The sequence below is a fragment of the Megascapheus bottae genome, chromosome 2 (assembly GCF_031878675.1).
Source record: "Megascapheus bottae isolate mThoBot1 chromosome 2, mThoBot2.hap1, whole genome shotgun sequence".
Classification (NCBI taxonomy): Eukaryota; Metazoa; Chordata; class Mammalia; order Rodentia; family Geomyidae; genus Megascapheus; species Megascapheus bottae.
In genome coordinates this window covers 35,122,169-35,144,742 of record NC_143510.1, presented here as the reverse complement: position 1 = coordinate 35,144,742, position 22,574 = coordinate 35,122,169, and the positions used below count along the sequence as shown (strand labels likewise).

The 22,574-nt window shown below is 37.8% G+C and overlaps 1 protein-coding gene across 3 annotated transcripts in view; it reads right to left on the bottom strand.

The window, feature by feature from the left end:
- Nucleotides 1-22,574, bottom strand: part of Tafa1 (TAFA chemokine like family member 1) — a 421,871-nt gene that overhangs the window by 7,697 nt on the left and 391,600 nt on the right. For all 3 annotated transcript variants that reach the window (XM_090323835.1, XM_090323844.1, XM_090323848.1), the window contains one exon: nt 119-243. In XM_090323835.1, the coding sequence (XP_090179961.1) occupies nt 119-243 (125 nt within the window). The remainder of the gene's footprint in view (nt 1-118; nt 244-22,574) is intronic.

The window sequence follows — 22,574 nt, the reverse complement described above, 5'->3', positions numbered from 1 at the left end:
ATGGAAAATTATTTCTTTTCTTCCATTCAAAGCTTTTCTGAACATTATTTGTGACCAACATCCAGGCCCACAGTACAATGTATAGCATGCATCAGACAGTGGAAGGAAAGGAACTTACTCTTGTAGTCTTAATTTTGTTGCCTGTTGCGCACATCCATCCAGAATTGTCAGGGAGTGTCTTACATTCTTCTCCCTCCAGGCAAGGCTCCATCTCACACCACCACTTCCCAATCACTATGGAGGCTGTGCAAAAACAGACACAATTGTGTTTGCAATTCATCAACCAACCAAGGCACTGCTGCTACCTTCCTCTGTAAGACCAACCACATTTTTGTAGAGGCAGAGCCAACCAATCCACTTGCATCCTCCATAATGGGTTAAGAAAAAAATTGTGAGAAAAAATGATTTCTGGCCAGGTGTAGTGGCTCACGCCTGTAATCCTAGCTACTCAGGAGGCTGAGATCTGAGGATCAAGGTTCAAAGCCAACACAGGCACAAATTGCCTGAGACTCTTATCTCCAATTAAGAAAACTTAGCAAAGGGAAGTGGGCTCAAGGGTAGGGCGGTAGCCTTGAGCTGAAGAGCGCAGGGACAGCGCCCAGGCCTAGTTCAAGCCCCAAGACCCCCCCACACACAAAAAATTATTTCTGATAAAAACATATGAAATAAAAAGTACTTCTTTGTTCTTGGGGGATTTTGTGTCAGTTTTTATAGATCAGGAATCTTGTATGAATTATTTCCAATGAAGGGACAAAGGAGCTGAATAGTCTTCAGAATGATGAAAGCTTTCTATAGCTAAAGGCCAGTTTATCTAACTAGCATTAGGTTTATCCCTTAGCCTAGGGCCAAAGAGAATTTCAAAGGCCTAGCAAAAGAAAAAAAAATATAAGTGAATTGGCTAAAAGTACAAAAGCAAAGTTGCTAAGTCAAAAATCAAGAGTAATGGTAAATGTAAATTTCTTACAGTCTGAAGTACAGTTGCCATGGTCTCTGGTTTCTTTGTTATATGTTTGATAAGATATGGACAGAACTATTACAATTAGAGCCTCTGGCAAAACAGCTCCTCTGCAGGTTGCTACCAAGGATGAGCACATTAAGGTGCTAGTAATGAATCCAGTGAATTTATTTATAACACACTTTTTTAAAAATAAGACTTTATAAAACCAGTGAGTAGATTTGCTTCATTCAAATCAAGAATCTCCATATCTCCTATAATGTCTTGTTTGAATAAACATTTGGCCACAAGAGCATCTATCATTTCTACAGTTATTCAAGGGGTTTGCTCTTCACAAATCCATTTGGGCTTTTCCATTCAAATCCTCAATAGGGGTCAACATTTGTATTGTGATGCCATTCCACTAAGCCAGGGCTGTAGCTCTTTACTTTCTACCCCACCCCTATTCTCAAAGATGAGTCTCTACCATATGAAGTCTCACTGTGACAAGCCACATGGCATCTATCAATGGAAGAGGATTAACATTGAAATGAATAGAGTAAACCCTGAAAAAAAAAACCCAAAACCAAGCTGGGCATGGTGGCTCACACCTGTTATCCTAGCTACTCAGTAGGCTGAGATCTGGGGATCGCAGTTCAAAGCCAGCCCCGGCACTAAAAAGTCTGGGAGACTCTTATCTCTAATTAAACACCAGAAAAAAGAAAGGGGTACTGTTGCTCAAGGGATAGGGCAGTAGCCTGAGCTGAAGAGCTCAAGGACAAGGCCTAGGCCCAGAGTTCAAGTCCCACAGCCACCACCACCACCACCACCACCAACAACAACGAAAGAGGAATCTGTTGAAATGTTCTGCCCATCTTGAACTTACTAAGGGGATGAGATTTCCAGCTTCAAAGCAGAATGGTTTATGCATCTAGATAATGGTCTACATATGGTCCTCCATACTTCCTTTGCTTCAGTCCCTCAGAATTCAGTATCCTTTCATCTTTGCTTTGAGAAATATTACTAAGCAAAATTATATAGATGTCATACCTATTGTCCCATGTCATCAAGTTACTTTTCTATTTTTGTCTTTTGCTTTCCATGTAGAACAGAACAAAGTTTGTAGAATGCAACTTTGCTAGGTATGGTAAGCAAATCTAAGAAATAAAAATCTTGTAATAGGTTCTATCCATGTATGTAAGACAACAGGCTACAGAAACAGAAAGGAATAAAGGTATAAAATCATGATGAGAGTTTTTTAGATTTCTTTCTTCTTCATTGTAGGGTTTTATTCCAGCGACAAAGAGTATGTTATGATTTACATGTATGAAGAATTGACTATGTTACGTAAGATAAGTAAATGTTTTGGTAGCAAGAAAAACATGTAGTATGTTGACAGGCCTGACATATTAGACATGATATATTACATTTACAGACTGCTTTGTTAAGTGGCAACTCCTTTATACAACTACATAAAGATAATACTAAAATCTTTAAATAAAAAGAACAATGTAGTATTGAGAGAGAATTAAAAAAATGTACAACTCCTGGTGCAGTAGATGAAAACCAGTGTTTGGCAATGCTTATTGAAAACCTATAAGTGTAGTTCCCTTTCAGTGGGTGCTATATCTGAAACAGTCTAGTCACACTTACTACTGATTCTATGCTTATCCCTTAAAGCCCTTGAAATATTTCAATATTGTTAAACTATTGGGAAGAGAAACCCTCTGATCTTTTCTCTGAGGGCAAAGACAATTTCCTACCAATAATCATTTAATTTAGCATGTTAGCATGTTGTCACCCTTTTTTTAAATTCACATAGGTGTCTTAATAATGATCACCTGTCTGAGGTCAGCTAGTAGTATTCCCTCCCCCCCACCCTTAAGAATTGCTCTGAGCCTCCTCTTCCTTTAAGCTGCTCTCGGCCCTCTTGGAGACAACTTACTTTGTTCAAGCTAACAAAGCAGTTTGCCTTTCTCTGAGGCATTAATATTTCCAAAATGAAAATGTAGAGTGTAATGGAGAAAAAAATTCTCCAAACCTGCATTAACACTTTTAATTCAAACTTGTAAAGATTTAATGGGTCACACAAAGGAAAGGGCTTTTAAAGAATAAAAAAAAGTCCCCAATGGGAGAAAATGAAGGAGGGGGTAATAATGTTTGATAAGAAATGTACTCATTGGCTTACTTATGTAACTGTTAATGAGATAATTTCAATGCTACTTAATTTTTAACCTTGCGAATCAAAATTTAAACATAAGTGATTCTTAAAATTTTCAAATTTTAATTGTTGATTGAATAGTAAAAATGATCCTTGTCAGGTATATACTAAGTGTCTTGTATGTGTTTCTATGTTAGGTGCTACAAAGTATGGCTATATCGTCAGGGTGACACTAAGGGGACCGTTACTAGGAACTTATTTTTATTGATAAGGAAATGGAACCCTGAATGGTTTACTTCTCCCAGCTTATATAGATAGGCAGTATGAGAATTAACCCTAGAATTTACATCTGCTGAACCCCATATCTATTGTTTTCATTATTACAGTGCTAACCCATTTTATTTTTGTGCTCAGTATTCAGAAAACTTGAAGGGAAATTATTGACTGCTGAGCAAATGAATTCTCTTTGAAATATTACTACTCAAGATAATTTTATTGCAAATATAAACAAGCTAAATTTAAAAAATTGTATCTTTGTGAAATTAAGTTCACTTCAGAAAATGGGTAATTGCCACATTATCGCAAGGCTTTGGCTGAGATATATATTTGAGTGCTCTATTAATACCAACATCCTTACAGAAATTTCGATAGGCAAATTATCTTGTAAGTCATGAGATACATCACTGCTTACGAAGACTTTTCATCCTTAGAGGAGGTAAGTTAACTAAACATCAGCTACAAAGACAGGCTTTCCTTCATCTGTATATTATGAAAGACAATCTAAAGGTGCTTTATAACCTTAGCATGCGGGGCCTCTGCCTAAGGTATCATGTATAAGAAAGATCAGATCTTCAGTTCTTTCTAGAGTATGCCCCTTCCCTTGATTCGTTATTTTTAAACCTACCTCTTGTTGTCTTTAAGCAGTTGTTCAAAGGAGTCACCCTTGGAAAAATCAGTTTAAGAATGCAGCACATTATGATTGTTTCCTTTCCCTCCTTACCCAGTCCTTCCCCTCAATATTCCTAATTTTGTAGCATATGCATTAAATATTAGGACTGTATTTTTCAAGAGATTCTAAAAATCATTAAAGCAGCTTTTTTCCCCTTGGTTGGTTATTCATAGGGCTTGAACTCAGGGCCTGGGAACTGTCCCTGTGCTTTTGTGTTCAAGGCTAGCACTCTACTACTTTTAGCCACAGCTCTACTTCCATTAAAGCCACTCTTGATTCCTCCCATAAAACAAGTTAAAAATGTCATATAGCCAAAGATACATTATGAAAGGGGACTCAGTTCATTCTTCACCATAAAACCTAAATACTGTCTAACGATAAGGCATTTTTTCATAGGAATGTAGTGGGATACAAATAAGCAATGGGGCTTAATAAATACACAAAGGAGTACTTTTTCTGGGTAGGAACTCCATTCCCTATTTTACCATATAATATAAAGAACAAGACACAGTGATAGCCCTCCAAGCCTACATACAGGTTAGTTCAGGATTCTAAGTTGGGGTATCATCGACATTTAGGGAAGAATTATAGTGATACTGTATAAATGATCAAAGTGATCTTCTAGAAATAATGACATTATTATCATTATTATAATTCCTGAAAGCACAGAGCTAAATAATATGTTTACTTGAACAGAGGGAATAGTCCCCAAAGATTTTAGAATCTACATTTAATGAACTAAAAGAAGACATGACTAAAGGAAGTTTGGGAAGCTAGACATGGCAATATATTCCCAGAGGGAATATATTGGGAGCCAGAGGCAAAAGGACTTCGAGTTCTAGCCATCCCTGGCAAAATAAGTGAGACCTTATCTCAGAAATAAAATACAAAGGAGTTGGGTGTATGGTTCAAGTGATGAATATTTTCCGATCATGGGGGGGGCTGGGTTCAATACATAGCCTTGTACTCATCCATCCGCCAATCAATGAATCAATCAATCAAATAAAGGGTACTCAGGGAAGATGAACTTAGCAGTAGTGTTCAAGTAATAAGAAGGAAGAAGCAAGTGGCCAAAATTCCAGTCAAGTTTCACTACACCCCTCCAAAAAAGGAGAGAAGCCATAGGATTTGTTCGTTTTTTTTTTTTTTTGAGAAAGCATTTTGTTATGCTGTCCTGGAGGAGCGCAAATTTATGGAGTACGAGTATGGTGGACACAGGCCTAGATTTGGAGTTCCTGCAACAGAGTTGCCAAGAAAGGCAGAGCTGAAAGCAAGGTTTAGAACAAAATCATTTTCTTAACACTATGTACAGTAGCTAAGTCACTTTAACTGTCACCCTCCTGGCAGTGTGCTTGTGTGTAAGGTACCACACAGTGGGCCTCTTAAAGGCAGGTATCACGCTGTGCAACTCCTCAAATGGCCCAGATAGTTCAAGGCAGCTTCATGAAAGAATGGATAACAAACACAAGACAAAAAAGGCAGCACCCATAACAAAGGGTTAGGATTACATGAGAAAGCAAGTTCACAGCCATCAGGCAGAAGGAGTCATTCACTAAATATCCCATCAGTACCAGATATCATCATCTTGCCTGGTGTACTCTTTTTTTTTTTTTTTGATGGGTCATGGGGTTTGAACTCAGCCTGGACATTGCCCCTGAGCTCTTTAGCTCAAGGCTACAACCCTATCCCTGGGCCTGGGCATTGTCCCTGAGCTCTTCATCTCAACGTTACCACCCCACTCGTGAGCCAAGCCCCACTTCCCATTTTCTAGAGGTTAACTGGAGATAAGAGTCTCAGGTCCTTTTGTGCCACAGCTGACTTTGAACCTTGATCCTTGGATCTCAGCCTCTAGAGTAGCTGGGATTACAGGGGTGAGCCACCACAACCCGCTGGTGTCCTCATTTCTGTAAGCACTGAAAATTAAAATTCTTCTACATGGAAAAGGTAGAGAGTAAACACTGCACTTTACTGTGTTGCCAGATCTCAGCTTTGCTTTTATGATTTATGAGAGCTTGAGTACAAATGAAGTGACTGAACAAAGGATCACCTTCATATTCCTATACATACAAAAATCAAGACAAATTTCTATCCTTATTTTTTATACAACCTGTCAAGCAGTTCCACGCAACAGTTAGAGTTCCATTAGAAGGATAGGACAGCATCCAGGTTTGCTTTCTGTACAGCTGTTTCTGAACAGCTGTTTCGATGCTTTGCTTCAAAGGACTTGCAGTAATTCCCTGTGTGTGATTGTCTTCCAGCAAACTGGAAATGAAAGGCATTGAGTAGTGTTCCCTGCAGTTATTCCAAACTTCCTCTTTCCTTAGAGTCCGTATGTAGGAGTGTAATCTAGTGTGGAGTCGCTTTGCATTGTTAAGACTTTGTTCTGTGATGTGTGTGGGAAGGATGCTCTAAGGGATGTATACATGTCTAGGGACCCAGGTTTGAGTCTTACTTACTAGCAATCTTATTTACCTCCTAGTAAAATGGCTTTAGAAAGTGGCTGAGTTGAAGACTGAGTTTCCTCAATATAAATGAGGCTATAAAAGCCATGAGTGGTTATTGTAGATTTTAAATAAAACAAATGCCTTAACACAGTGCGTAATAAACTTTGTTCCCAATACATGCCTGAGCAGGGCTCTGCTGGCTCATGATGGTACTAAGGAGACTGAGATCTGAGGATCATGGTTCACAGCCAGCCTGGGCACAAGTCTATGAGATTCTTATCTTCAATTAACCACCAGAAAACTGGGAGTGGCACTGTGGCTCAGAGTGGTAGAGCTCTAGCCTTTGGCTAAAGAGTTCAGGGACAGTGTCCAGGCCCAGAGTTCAAGCCCCACAAATGATAAAAATTACTATTATGTATCCATGTCTCTTGTCCAACTATCCATGTGTATCTATCTACTAAGAATTGAGCCTTTACCTTCCATGCAAGTAAATTTTAGTTCTGAGACCTGTGTAGTTCTATGACATATCCCAAAGGTAATTGTGAAATTAATAAAGATGGGCCTGACTAGCATTGCTTTCCTCCTATAAGTTCTACTGTAGAATTTTTATTCAAACTGGGGCCATTTTACCTTGATGAAGAGCCTACAACAGGAAGGATTTAAAACCATGTGATAAGTATCATATAATTTCCTTGAGTGATAGCTCTCTTTGGATTATTTGGGAAGAATGTGGTATTTTATACCATCAAGAGTCATTCACAAACTATTTATTGGGAGGTGCATAAAATAGAGAGCCACAGTTGCCACCTTAAAGGGCCCATGGTCTCCTACAGGAGCTACACGATTGACAGAAAGACTAGGTCTACATAGTGGCAAATTGTGCTACCTTAAAAGATATAACAAGGAATGATTGTATATAGAGATTCCCTTCTTAACTACTTGTTTGGTAAACATGACATTTGAAATATGATGTAAAAATCAGTGTTAATAAAATCTTAAAAATAAAAAAAGATATAACAAGGGGAGATAATCTAATTTAGATGATCAGCATAGCATTGTGAAGATTTGTCATTGTTGAAATAACCTGATCATTAAGCAATGAAAATTATTTCATATTAAAACAAGTATGTATTTTATAAAAGACAAGACAAACCATCCTTAACATGAGTTTTAAGCTACACAGAAAACATCAACAAATCTTTTACTTCTCCAGGATTTGTTTCAAACCTCCATACCACACACAGACACAAGCGTGAAGTTCTTGTTTCTTTGCAGAAAGCTGTCTGCTTTGGTAAAGGAAGATTCAGACATGTGCCAACTGAAGGAAGCTCTCCTAATCGCTGCCCATACTCAATTGTCCTTCTGGGCTGAACAGCAGCATTGTAGTCTCAGCCTGCTTTTCATATTCACTGTGTGACAACTCTATCCTGAGACTACTTTTAAATCAGACATTGGATTTGGGACATGCTTTGACTGAATAGATGACTTGCTCTCATTGAAAAGATGGCTTTATTTTAGAATTAATTCTAACTCTGATTTTTGCATTTGCACAGGTACACGTTTTTTTTTAAAATTGTTATGAGGAATGTAATAACTGCTTATTAAGTGAATTTCCTATTGTGTAGCCTCTGAATCTTCCAGTATAACATTTTATATTTAAAATACTTCAGAGTGACTTTGAAGTTTATAATCAAGAGAAATTTTTAATCTTTTTGAGGCACCAATTATTCAGTTTTTTTTCATTTTGCCAATCATAGAAAACGATATTTTCCCTTTCCAATTCTAAAATGAATACATATTCTTTTATAACTTTCAGGGTACACAGATGAATATCAGAATAACAATACACAATACCTATAATCCTATCTGATGGACACTGTAGTGTTAGATTCAGAAGTTTTTAAAAACAACTTTAGAAATGGTTTCATGGAGGATTACATTGGTATAACAAGTATTTTCAGATGTAAATAATGAGGGTATAATTAGATTAGATTCTGTAAGAGAGGTTATCTTTTTGCCAGAATGGCTACAGATTTACCATAATCATATAATATGTTAATCTACTTTCATTTGTTGATAGGCAATGCAATTGCTTTTATAGTTATTGATAGATTACAAATATTACTTTTGGTTTATTCTACTTTGCCACTGATCTCATGAATTAAATTATGCCAAGAAAATTCCTGGCATTGAGTTCGTTTTCAAAACTCATCCCCACAGGTCTTGGCTCTGAAGGAAATGAGGTACATAGAGTATAAGGCCTTTCATTTTATTTCCCTCCCACTAGAGAGATTGATATAAATAAAATTTAAATAGGAAACACATTTCAGATGCCAACAGTGAAAAAGACTTTGTCAGCCTAATGAAAAGGTATCAATTTTCTCTACTTTATTTGATAAATTGTGAGTCATTTTCTAAATGGATTAGATTAAAGGAAAGTTCAAACTCCCGGAGTAATGCTCTTGGCCCTGATGGAGGCTTTAGACAAGGAAGAAGAAAATGGGACACACAAAACCTCTTAAGCCACATCAAATCAATACAAATTGATACCACCCAGGACAGAAGTGTCTCTAACCTTGAACTGGCCTATTGCCTGGGAAGCCAAATCCTGGGCAATTGAACGAGATACACTGCTTCTCTTATTTTATTAGGATGTCATGGGTGGCTGAGTGAATTACAAGTGAGAACATGAGGGTGTGAAGGTGGAATAAAAGCCAGTGGCTCTCACTGTTGTGGATTCTGTCTCCTGGATCCTTGTCAACGTGTTAACACAGATGTTTGATAAAATGTGAAGACAACATGACCTAATTTGATGGTGTTCATGCTGTCTCTAGAGGAGACAGGTTTGCTGGAATTCATTTAGCTTCAGAAAAGCATAATTTGACTTCATGGAAAGATTAAATATAGTCTCATGGTCATAGAGCACGCAGATCTAGTTTCATTTGTATATGTTTGAAATAGTAACTGACTTTTGGAGTTAGGACAGCTCACTCATTTACCAGGCTTGCTTGCTCATGTCTGGAACTCTTACCACTTGAGGCATATATCTAGCCTGGCTTTTTACTTAGTTATGCTGGAGATAGAATCTTGTAGACTTTTTTTTCTCTAATTCTGCTTCAACTCATGGTCCTCTAGATTGCAGCCTTCTGAGCAGTTAGGATTATAGGCATGGACCACTGACATTCAGCAGTAAAATAATTAAAAAAATAAAAATAAATTGCTATTATAAAAGTGATAAATAGGGAGTTATAGTTACATAAGTCAGGTAGTTAGTACATTTATTTTTGGACAATGTCACTCCTTCCCTCACCAAAATAATTTCTTAATTGATTATTTTTATAATTTGGTAAAATGTTCCCAGTTATCTTTTTGGAATGAATATGTGTTTGCTACTGACCCCTTGAGCAGTAGAAAGCATCTGTGACCTGTTTTTTCTGTTTGTTTGGGTTTTTTTGTTTATACCATGCTACCCAACTAACATGGTTACTTATTTTTAATATTTTATTATGTCAACATGCATAAGTTACACATGTAAATGTGGTTGAGTGTGATCTGGATTTTTAAATTTAAATTTTATTGTAAAGGTGCTGTGCAGAAAAGTTACAGTTACATAAGTCAGGTAATGAGATTATTTCTCTTTGAACAGTGTCATCCTCTCTCTCATTTTCTCCCAGTTTTTCCTCTGAATTGTTTGGCTTTACTTAGCAGAAAATAATTATGAATTATCTGATCTACCCTTAGCACTCCTGAATAAAGGAAATCAAAGTGACCTTTAAGATGAGAAACTGATGACAAATGGTTCTTAGTTTTAAATTCTTAATTTCAACAATACCAGCTCCCCTTTCAACAACCATGGTCCGTATTTGGAAATTCAACAAACAGAAAAAAAAAAAAAAACCCTTGCATTGTGGGCACATTGCAAGTTAATTTGTTTATGTCCATGATGATGTCATGAATGCTGAATATTTCCTAGGAGTTCAGGAACCTAGATGTAGAAGTTGGTTCAGAGGCATCTACTTGCAGGTAAGTGAGTAATCATTGTTCAACTGTCTCAAGACACATATTCCACTATGGGATGATTTTATCATTGTAAGTTAGCTAAGTCAGAGAAGCCAGATAGAATATTTTAGCCAAGTTCAACTATGAAGCTTAGAAACCTAGAGCAGTATTTCCTAGTGAGACGGCAAGGATATTTGGGAGGTGGATTATGATGCTCATGGTGATTGAAGACTTATTTTATAAACATTATCAATTTAGTAATATGGTTCATTTTTATTTTACACATTTTATCATCTCTATGTCAGATGATACTAAGTCTCTAACTTGTGGTTGTAGCAAGGGCCACATGTTCTCTCTCTCCTTTTATGCCCATTTCTTTGCAAAATATTTTTGTGCTGCCCCTCAGGAAGAAGTGATCTCTTTTCTCAGCCTGCCTAGCCATGTTTGGCCATTGACTTGTTTGACCAATAAGAGATTAGCAAAGATGATACAAGAAGAGGCTCAGGGTTTGCTGCATTTTGGATCTGCCATGGGCTAAGACAAGCAGTCATACTAGCAGAGGGTAGCTCTCCCAGCTTTGGCTTTCCTGACCATCAGACATGTGACAGAGACTATTTTACATTCCAACTCCTACTGACCTATCCCTGACTTGCAGAAGACCTAACCAGTGAACACACAGAATCATGGAAAAAGATACAGTTTTCTTACTTTAAGCTACTTAGTTAAAAAAATGTGTGACACAACAATAGGGAATATATACAAGTAGTTTCTCTTAACATGAATACATTTAAGCAGATTTAAAGCATCAAGCAAGGAACAGTAAAGGCAATAGACCAAAAATGTGAAGCTGGTCTGAGTGAAAAGAAGTCTGGAAAGACCTGGAATAAAAATGTTTCATACTTTTTACCTACATCAATCACAACCTACATATAGTTGGTTTTTATTTTCAGTTTTTCATTGCATTTAGAAGAGGCCAAGGATTACATTAGGATCATGAGCCTATGTGATAATAATAAAAATCAATAACTCAGGTTTAGGAAAGGAACAAAAATAATTAAAGATCCAAGATTAACATCTATAATTGATTCAAATAGCAAAACACTGTGAGGATGAAAATAATTTAGGTCACTGGGTAAACTAATTTGAAACAGTAATTTAAAAAGAATGCTATTATAGTATTGCTATTTGGGGGCAGGTTATTTATTTCAGGCCAAGTCAAAGCATACTTATATACCATTGGCTCTGAAAGCACTGATGTAAGAATTAGGCACTGGGTGCAGGGCATTAATTTTTTCTTTGTTTTTGTGTCAGTCATGGAACTTGAACCCAGGGACTGGATGTTGTCCCTGAGATGTTTTTGTTTTGTTTTCTCAGAGTGAGTGCTCTACCACTTTGACCACAGCTCCACTTTCAGCTTTTTTTTTGGTGGTTTATTAGAGATAAGAGTCGCACAAACTTTCCTGACTGTGTTGGCTTTGAACAGTGATTCTATCTCTGCCTCCTGAGTAGCTAGGATTATTAGGATAAGCAGCTAGAGTCTGGCTGGCAGGGTATTTTTTTAAATAGTATTTTGATTACTAGCTCTATTTTACCGGTTAAGAAGATTCTTCTAGTATCTAATAATGTCTAACCCCCAAAACTGCAAAATATATTTGGCTTAAAGTTTAAGAATTTGTAGCTGTGCATAAGAACTGGCATGAATATTTGTTTATTTATTTTTTACTTACACAATGAATTTTACTGATCAAAATAAGGCATCCGTTTTATATGTAAGAAGATTTTACATTAAGATTCAGATCTCAGGGTTTGGTGAAAGAAAAGAAAAAGAAAATGTAGCCACATTTGAGCTATCCCTAACACTGAGTGGTACTCCCTCCTGCCAATGGAGTTTATATGGCCCCATCTACCACAGATTCTTCCTCTCTTAAGTGTCCCGCCAAGAAGGACATGGGTATTGAGGGTGTTTAAGCCATGGTTTACATGCTGCCTCTGAAACATCAATCTAATTATCCAAATAAAACCTGGGATCCTCCCTTTTATTGATCCAGGTATTCTGAATGGTGTTAAATGACAACTGTTACCTGAATGTGTGTGTGTGTGTGTGTACTATCAGTACTGGAACTTGAACTCAGGGCCTGTGGCTTTTGTGTTCAAGACTGGCTCTCTTCCACTTGAATTGAACTTTTACTTTTGGCTTCTTGGTGGTTAAAAGAAAAGTCTTGCAGACTCTCCTGCCTAGTCTGGCTTTGAACCCTGATCCTCAGATCCCAGCCTCCTGAATAGTTAGGATTACAAGAATGATTCACTGGTACCTACTTATTTACTGAATCTTCATTATTCTTCTGCACTTTTCTCATGGTTTGCATAACCATCTGGCCAATGAACAATCCTGTACAGAGCCTTAGTATCCTATCCTCTCAACCGGAGGCTTCCTCTTACTGAGAATCTGTAGTAAAGGAAAGGATTCATGCCTGATGTAACAAGGTGGATGGGAGAACCCTGAAAGACATCACATAAAATCCATATGTCATGAACACTTAACTGGATTATAAAAAATACGACTATACAACTTATTCAAGGACATACAGCCTACACGTACTTTTCCATCTGCCTGCTTCAAATGAACCAACAAATCTCATGCTCAAACTGTTTATAGGTTTTATTCTCCTCTGCCACTTTTTAGTCCAGATGTGCCTTTGTTCTAGGAAGATGTCAAACAGACTCTTAAATGTACAAGAAAGCCATCTGCATGTGAGAGAAGGAAATGGCATAACAGGTAACTAAATGTCTCTGAACTGCTGACACTGTGTGAAGCTTTTCCTGACCATACCTACATTTGACCAAAATAGTTGCCCTTTCTTTCAGACTTCAATTATATTGTGTCCCCATTTTTTTTGTATATTTGTGTTTCTTTCCCTGTCTAATTCTGCACAAAGCCATACCATTTTTCAGGCCAGCGATTGTACATTTCTACCTATCTATTTAAGGTACGATGCCAAGGAACTGATATACAGAAATAGTGACCCAAACTGTAAATTAGCTGCAGAAGAGCCATTCTCTAGTCTCTTCTCTTGTGATAATTCCTGCTGCAGAATGTGGACATGATATAATTTTCTTGTGATTTGCCCTTGGACTCACAATCTATTTCTAGTTTTTGAGAGCAAACAAAGATTGGCTGGGGACAGTGCACTAGAAAAAAAAATTCCCTGTCCAAGGGGCTTTACTGCTGACCTGGTCCTCATTTTTGCTTATTTCCAGCTTGGAATTATCTGCTGTAGCATTCCTGATAGCCATCCTGAAAGGATTTCAGAAAAATAAAACCCTGGCACTCCCGTCACTAACACACGCCAGTGACTAATATCAATGGACTCCTTATTCAACAAGAAAAATCAAGTCCCAGTTCAAGCTACTGCCATTGGGTGTAATAAAAGAATTGCTTCAAAGAATTCTACATAACGAAGGTACTCAGTCAACTTTCACGGACCAGATGAACAACCAAAGGAATCCAGATTGCTTAACTCTGTGAAGGGCAGGTCCCTGTCATTTTTTTTTTTAATTCACTTAGTACCAAATAATCACAATGACTGAAGTAGGAATTCTTGTTTTGATATTAAAATGGAAACATTCTGTGCTGACTGACAATCCTGAGACTGGCTTTGTGTCCTTTCTGTTATGCGGGTGTCCTTCCCAAGATATCAGATGCAGAAGACAGAGGACTGGAACATCTGTATGGAAATTAAGCTTTTCCTGGAACACTTCAGTGTCCATGGTGAAGCTGAGTTTTCTTAATTGCAATCCATATCTGCTCGCACAAAGCAGAATTACTAATTGTTATGGTCTAGAGAAGCAAAATTCAATTTTCCTAGGTAATTAAGACTCATTTGCATGTCTCTGGCATGGCTCTGGCAGAAGAGGAAAGTTTATATGCTTTCATGGTGGAATACTTCCCATAGACTGACAGCAAATAGGAGAATCTGCAAGGGGATTAGAAATCAGCCATTAACAAAAAAATAAAATACAAAGACAAAAACAGCAAGGAAAGGAAAAACTGAAAATATGTGTTGTTTGTTTTAAAGTCATTTTCTGTTCTGCCAGTGCCAGGCTGAAATCTACGTCTACCTGAATCTAAGCCACAGGGAGAGAGTCTAGGAATTTTTGTGATATGATATGAAGAGAAGACAGATTTTAAGAAACTTTGTTTTCCCTTATGTTCTGAATTTTTAAGCTGGCTCTGGCCCAAGCACCAAGCTCAAGAAACCATTTTCATTTCACTTTCTGAGATGACAACTTTTCTCTAAGAAAACACAATCACCAGTGCAACCCAGCTTAATGTGAAATTCTGGGGAAAGGTGAACTGCTTTCTATGATAGTATTTTGCTGGATCATGAGACCCTTCTTTTAGAAGAAGGAAATCCCTCAAATTACTTCATTTCAGTTATAAACCTTATTTTGCAACATTTCTTGATTTATATCCTTCTCCATTCAGGAAGGTGAGCCACAGACAAAATGTTGGTCCGTTATCATAAGCACCATGCTTGTGTCCTCCTTTTCCTGACATCAGAACCCACAGTGTGATAGTCTGGGGAAGTAGAGCCTTTTGGAAATAATTAGGTCACAAGAGTAGACTTGCCTGTTGAATAGGATTAGTGCCTTTATAAAGGAAATCCCAGATTCTTGTCCATCTTCCATATAAGGATACAATGATATATTTTTCCCAGAAGAGGGCTAGGACCTGACCATACAGGCTGTCTTGTTCTTAGTATTCAATTCTCCAGAAGTGTGAAAGATAAATTTCTCTTGTTCATAGATACTTAGCTACAGTACTTCTCTATAGCTGTTCAAAATACACAAACATTCCAGAGTACTTAAAACTCAATTTATTTCTGCTTGGCTTGGTGATATATGTCTATAAGTCCAGCATGGCTGAGACAGGAAAATGACAAATTTCAGGCCAGACTCAGCTATATAGCAACTTCTATGGCAGCCTGTACTACATAGTGAGATCTTGTCTTAAAGAAACAAAATAATAACAAAAACAAACCACTTTATTGCTAAAATGCAGTATACTAGGTAAAGTATTTGATTTTTAAAAAGCATAAGCTAGATGGGCACCAGTGGCTCACACTTGTCATCCTAGCAACTCAGGAGGTTGAGATCTGAGGATCACGATTTGAAGCCAGCCCAGGCAGAAAAGTCCCTTTGATACTTTTGTCTTAAATTAACCATTCATAAACCAAAAGGGGTGATGTGGCACAAGTGGTAGAGTGCTAGTCTTGAGCACAAAGAGGCTCAGAGACAGCACGTAGGCCCTGAGTTCAAGCCCCACAACTGACTGGAAAAGAAAAGCATGAGGTTATCATAAGCAGTTGTCTTAATTCATTCAGCTGGGTAATTTATAAACAACTGTGTTTGTATCTCACAATTCTGGAGACCAGAAAGTCCAGCATTAAGGCACTGGCTTATATCCTGGTTCAACATTTTGTGGCTTGTATTTTCTTTTTAAAGTCTCGCATTGCTGAAAAACAAGGGAGCTCTTTGGGAACTCTTTTGTATAAGGATGGTTATTATACTCACATGGCTTTCCTCCCATGCTATCACATGTTCTAATATCATTACACGAGTAATTAGGATTCAATAGATGATACAGAGGAATTACAAAAATTCAGACCATGGTGATATCTATTTAACTCTTCTTATAGTGTATTTTGGATCAAGGAGGCCAGGAAATACATAGGTCCCTGTGCCAACTTGTTTAAGATGAAAATCAACCAGGCACAGTGTCAGTGCACATGTCCAGAACCCCAGCCATACAGGAAGCAGAAGCGAAGAGGATTGTGGTTCAAGGCCAACCCAGGAAAAGTTAAAGTTACGAGACACCCCTTATTTCAAGCAAGCTAGATATGGTGATACATATCTGTAATCCCTGCTATGTGGAAGGTATAAGTTGGAGGATTTCTGCCTGTAATGCACCAGACAACAAGTGAGAGAAACAAAGCAAAAAGTATTGGCGCAAATGGTAGAGCAAGTTGAGGCCCTAAAGTCAAACCTAAGCACTGGACATAAATAAAAAACAGGGGATGAGGAGAGAGGGAGATCCAAAAAAGGTGATCAAAATTAGAGACAGAAATTTAGTCTTATCATTTATATTAACTGCTAAAATAGTTGCTGGATAAAGATCCAAGAGGCAGGTTTTAGGGGTAAAGAAAATCTGAAACCAATTTTGTGCTTATCTGTCAGAGGCCAGTAAGAATTCAACTTTTTCTCCCTGAGAGACTTACTTGGGTTTATCTTTGGGTAAATAACCCTCCCTCCTGCTCTCAATCCTTGAACTCACAAGACTTAGCCTCTTTACATGTTCTTTTCCCTTTAAGTGATTGCTTTCAATATGAATGAAAATGAAATTACGTGTAGTCCACTCTCTGGAATTTTGGCTTTTTTGGGAAGCTGTACCTTCTTTTTTTGCAACACTGGCATGCTGTAAACTTTGAGCATTCCAGGACCCCATTTAGAGTTCTCCTTAAGAGTCAAAGCATTATGCCAGAAGGCACAGTTGAGAGATAGTCCCCAAGATAGTCCAGCACTTTGCTAGACTGTTTGAGTTCAAAAATACCTGAGGTGAATCTGAAATTCAGATTTTCTCTTAGAAGATGCAGAATTTTCAGTTTCACTTCAAACTGCTGACTTTTAAGCCAACAATGGAGAAACCATATGAATATGGCTGCTGTATAACTTTATGTGGATAGCTACAGCTTTGCGAGCTTTATCTAAAAACCTTAACATTTAAAAGAAGTCAACAGCAATACCAACATACCAACACACACACACACACACACACACACACACACACACACACACACACCTAGAGAATGACTTTCATAAGCTGTAAATCATTAAAATGAAATCTCTTTAAGGCTGTTGCTGCATGATCTTGGGCAAAACATTGATTTCTTTTCGCCTCTGTTTCCTTATCTCTAAGATGGGAATAAGGATTTTGTCGATGGGGTTGTAGGATTGAACAGATTAATATACGTAAAACATCTGATTGATTGAATACCTGTTGGAAAGCAAGTTCTCAGTAATATTGGGCTCTGGTATTATTATATAAAATAATCACAAATATTTAGTAACTGTCAGCTGAAGTTCTTCTAGATACTTCTCAGTATAGTGCCAGTTAAACATAAATGTTCTGCCTTCCTAATGCTATGGCAGGGCCAAAGACAAACTGAATAACTTCATATTGCTACTTTTGAACTCTGGACTATGAGCCATCAATTTATATTGGGAAGTCAGGTGTTTGGCCCTGTGTGCCCCAACTCTTTATTGGCTGAGATAGGGTTTCGAGAATTTTTGCCTAGAATGGCCTTGAACTATGATCTTCTTGATCTCTGCCCTTGAATAACTGGCATTAAAGGTATGAAACACTGTACCCTGCTTCTCTTGGTCTTTCTTATTACTTCTTCTGGGAGTATGAGTAAGGCCTAGAGTTCTGCTTGGATGCCACACAATATCCCAATTACTTTCAATCCATGATCAGTTTTACTTGGGTCAAATTCAAGAGCTAAACACATTAAGAGACATAGAGGTGGGCGCCATGCCGGTAATCCTAGCTACTCAGGAGGCTGACATCTGAGGATCAAGGTTAAAGCCAGCCCAGAACAAAAGGATCTGAGACTCTTATCTCCAACAAACCTCTAGAAAATGGGCAGTGGGGCTTGACTTAAGGGTAGGGTGGTAGCCTTGAGCTGAAGAGCTTAGGGACAACGCTAAGGCCCAGGGGTAGGGCAGTAGCCTTGATCTGAAGAGCTCAGGGACAGCATCCAGGCCTGAGTTCAAGCCCCATGATGCCCATAAAAGAGTAAAGAGACATATAAATGAAAGCTTAAAAAAATAAAGTAGTTACAAAGTACATAAGGACCAGCCTCTGTGAAAAATTCTGATTTTCTTTTGGGAACAACTCTCCCTATGCTAAGGTAATGATGGCTCCAATCCCTTAACTGAGTTATTCAAATTTTGTAAGCCTTGGTGCCTCTCCCATCAATTAAGGATAATTTTGGTGCCCCTACTTTACATGTCATTGAGCGATAAGGCATGCAACAAGCTACTATAGAAAGAGCTAAAAAGAGGACTTGTCCCTTGCAAATGCCATACATGAACTTGATTATGATGATGCCTCTTACTGTCACCACCTGTACTAAAAACAATGGATATATTACAAGTATTCAGTTATATACTGGCTATTATTCATTATTATCTACTCTAATTCCATCATCTAAATCTTTGGTTTAAAATATGAGTAAGCAAATGATGCTGAGAATAACAAAGAAGACAGATAAGTAATTTCAATAAATTACTTTATCTAATGGTAACCAAGGCTACCAGAGAAATGTTAAAAGATCATGAGACTAGTGAATATTAATCTTTATTTAATTAACTTTTTAAATTTAAAGATGCGTGATCATTTTTATTTTGAGCAAGTCAGTTTGATTTTTTTTTCTTATCTGCAGTAAGAAAATCCTGGGTATTTTTTTTATTTTAATGTATAGAGGGGTCACAGTTACATTTGCCAGACGGAGAGCACATCATTTGTCACACATTGACACCCCCTCTAATGTATTTGTCCCCATTTCCCTTCCCCCACCCCTCTTGCTTCCCCCCTTCCCTTTCCTATTTTAAATAAACAAATAAATGTATATAAAATATACCAGGTAACAAAGTCAGATACTGTAACAATATGAGATTAACCAAAGGGCAACAAAAGAGAAGTAACATAGTACATTAAGAACAACAATCACATTATACAAAGCTCTTGTTTCAACATCCTGAAGATCCTTTCATTTAGCCTCATCCTATATGGCCTTAAGTATCTAGGTTTTGGGCTATTATAGTCTTCTGCTAGGAGAGTTCTAGATTTGTACTAATTATTACAAATGAGGGAAACCATTGAGCCTATGTTCCTTTGGGTCTGGCTCACTTCACTTAGTACGATTTTTTCTAAATCTTTCCATTTCCTTACAAATGGGGAAATGTCATTCTTTCTGATGGCACCACAGAATTCCATTGTGTATAAATACCATATCTTTGTGATCCAATCATCTACTGAGGGGCATCTGGGTTGGTTCTATAACTTTGCTATGGAAAATAGTGCTGCAATGAACATCTTTGTGCTAGTGGCTTTAGTATGTCCTTGTTTCTGGACCAATGGGTAAATGCCAAGTAGTGGAATTGCTGGGTCATAGAGAAGATCTATGTTTAGTCTTTTGAGGGACTGCCATACTGCTTTCCATAGTGGTTGAATGAGTTTGCACCCCACCAACAATGTAATAGTGATCCCTCCTGGCCACATACCCACCAGCATCTGTTGTTATTAGATTTCTTGATCATGGCCATTCTAACTGGAGTGAAGTAGAATCTTAGAGTACTTTTGATTTGCATTTCTTTTATGGCCAGAGATGTCGAGCATTTATTCATGTGACTGTAGGCCATTCTTATTTCTTCTTCAGAGAAGACTCTCTTTAAGTCATTGGCCCATCTTTTTGTGGGATGGTTGTTTCTTTGAAGTTTTGTTTGGAGAGATTCAATTTTTCAAGCTGTTGATATATTTTAGATATGAGGCCTTCGTCTGTTGTATGGCTAGTGAAGATCTTCTCTTACCCTGTGGGTTTTCTATTTAACTTGCTAGTTCTGTCCTTTGCCATACAGAAGCAATTTAATGCAGTCCAATTTGTCCAAACTTTCTTTAATTTGTTGTATTTCTGGGTCTTTATTAAGAAAGTTTTGACCTGTGCAAAAGAAACCTAGTTTATCGCTATTCCATCTTGTAAAGTTTTCAGAGTATTTGCTTTTTTCCTTGGTATTTTTTTTTCAGCATGAAGAACTTGGTCTTTATCCAGCTCACACTCGATTGCCAATAGTACTCAAATTCAGGTTTTTATTATATGGATATAAGAGAAATGGTTACTTTTGCCAGCATATTTCTAGCCAAGGCCCAGAGAAAATCAGCTACTTTGACTTGTCTGCTAGTAGAAATACATGATTAGAAACTCACTGAAGCTATGAAGATAATTAAGTTAATAACATTCATGGCAACTGCAATTTGCTAATAGTATTATTTTCACATTTGTTTTCATGCCTATTACTTCATGTTCAAATTTATCATAGCAAGAGACTAAGGCTTATTTCCATATTTATTGCTACTAAGATATTTATACTATATGTTTATTTAAAAAACAGCAATGGGTGTAATCTCAGATGTACAAAGTGAATGAAATACAACTGCAAATGATCTAATGAGATTTTTCCCCTTTCAGGGACAAGGAAATAGCTAGCCTAGCAGAGGGATACATTTGCATTTGAGTCTTCTTAATATACACTCTGGAAAAATCAATATATCAGGTACATGACCTTCCCCTTGTTCTTTTTAAGTAAACAAGATTAGACTTGAAATAAAAAGGCAGAAAAATCTTAAACATTGGAATGAGTTGATTTTTCTGAGGGGGCAAATTTTCTAACTTACTTGAAAGCCAAAGAATAATAAGGTGATTTTTTTCTTCCCTTTACAGTTTTTTTTGTAGAGCCCAATAAATCTGTCACCATCTTGCATTTTTATTTTTGTTGCATTCACTATTTTCCCCCTTTACTATGCAAAAATACTACCAGTGGGAGAAACACTGAAGTGGGAGTCAAAATTCCCTGGTTTAAGTCTGTAGTCTTGTTCATTAATATATCATCTTGTTTGACTTATTTAACTCTGTACGGGCTCAGTTTCTTTGTCCTACATACATGTGCAGGCTCCAATTTTATATGCAATATAAAGTTTAGTAACCTAAACTTCAGTATGTCCTTATTTCTGGATGATTGGGTAAATGCCAAGGAGTGGAATTGCTGGTTCATGGGGGAGATCTATGTTTAGTCTTTTGAGGAACCACCATACTGCATTCCATAGTGGTTGAATGAGTTTATACTCCCACCCACAGTGTAGTAGTGATCCCTCCTGGCCACATCCCCATCAAGATATGGAGAATCAGGAGGATCAGGAGAAGAGATGGCAGCTAGGAAAGTGATGCTGCTCTCAGTCAACCATGAGTGTGGTCCTGATTAGCAGGGTAAAAAAGCACTCCTCAGGAGATAGGGAGTTATCATTTCTTTTTCACAGGGTGTAGATTTGTACCTCAAAACTCACTTCTGAATTTTCTAGATTCTGTGCTTCAAGTACTGGAGAGATAATGATAGTCAATGCACCCCCCTCCCTCTGTCCCTTTATCCCAAGGGGTGTCAAATCCATTGGAGAAGAAGTCCAGGTCAACAAGCAATTACAGTTCAATGTAATATGTCCTAGAGTAGAAGGAGCAATAGATACTGAAGCATCACAGAAGAAGGGCACAAGACTCAGCCCAGGAGGAGGAGGAGGCAATGTACAAATCTGTGGATATCACAGAATGCACTGCATGTGGAAGGACCTGCCTTTGAAATATGCCAGGGCACTGGAGGAAGTGAGGAGTGAGGAGCAGGGAAATAACAGCAAGGATCTTGTAAGTCATAATAATGGCATTGGACTTCATCTTGAGACAATGGACACCCAGTCAGGAAGTTTCAGATGATACAAATCTTCCTCACATTGCGTCCAGAAATGTCATAAACTAGCTGTAAAAGCCCTCTGGAGCCCCATGTCTCAGCACAGTGGGCCTCATTGTCTTCAACCTCATTTTATTCTTGTTCTTTTCTTTGGGGATAGTTTTTCCATCCTCTCCCTCACTGGCAGAATCCATGGATTTTGCTGTTCCTTGTTGGTTCATACTATGTTGGACTGTCCCCTCAAGATCTTTGTGTTGAAAGCTTGGTCCTCAGCTTGGTGCTATTGTAAAGTGGTGAGATCTTTAAGAGGTGGGAGTTTAAGGAGGGGTCACTTGAGGACAAAGTCTGTAAGGGGATCATGGGATATCAGTCTGTTCCTCTTTCTTCTTGTTTCCCAGTTGTAGTAACACAGACTGCTTGTTCTAATGTGCTCTTGTCACAATGTCCTGTCTCAACACATGCACAAAGTGAGGCCAATTGATCACGGGCTGAAACCTCTGAAATCTGGAGCCAACA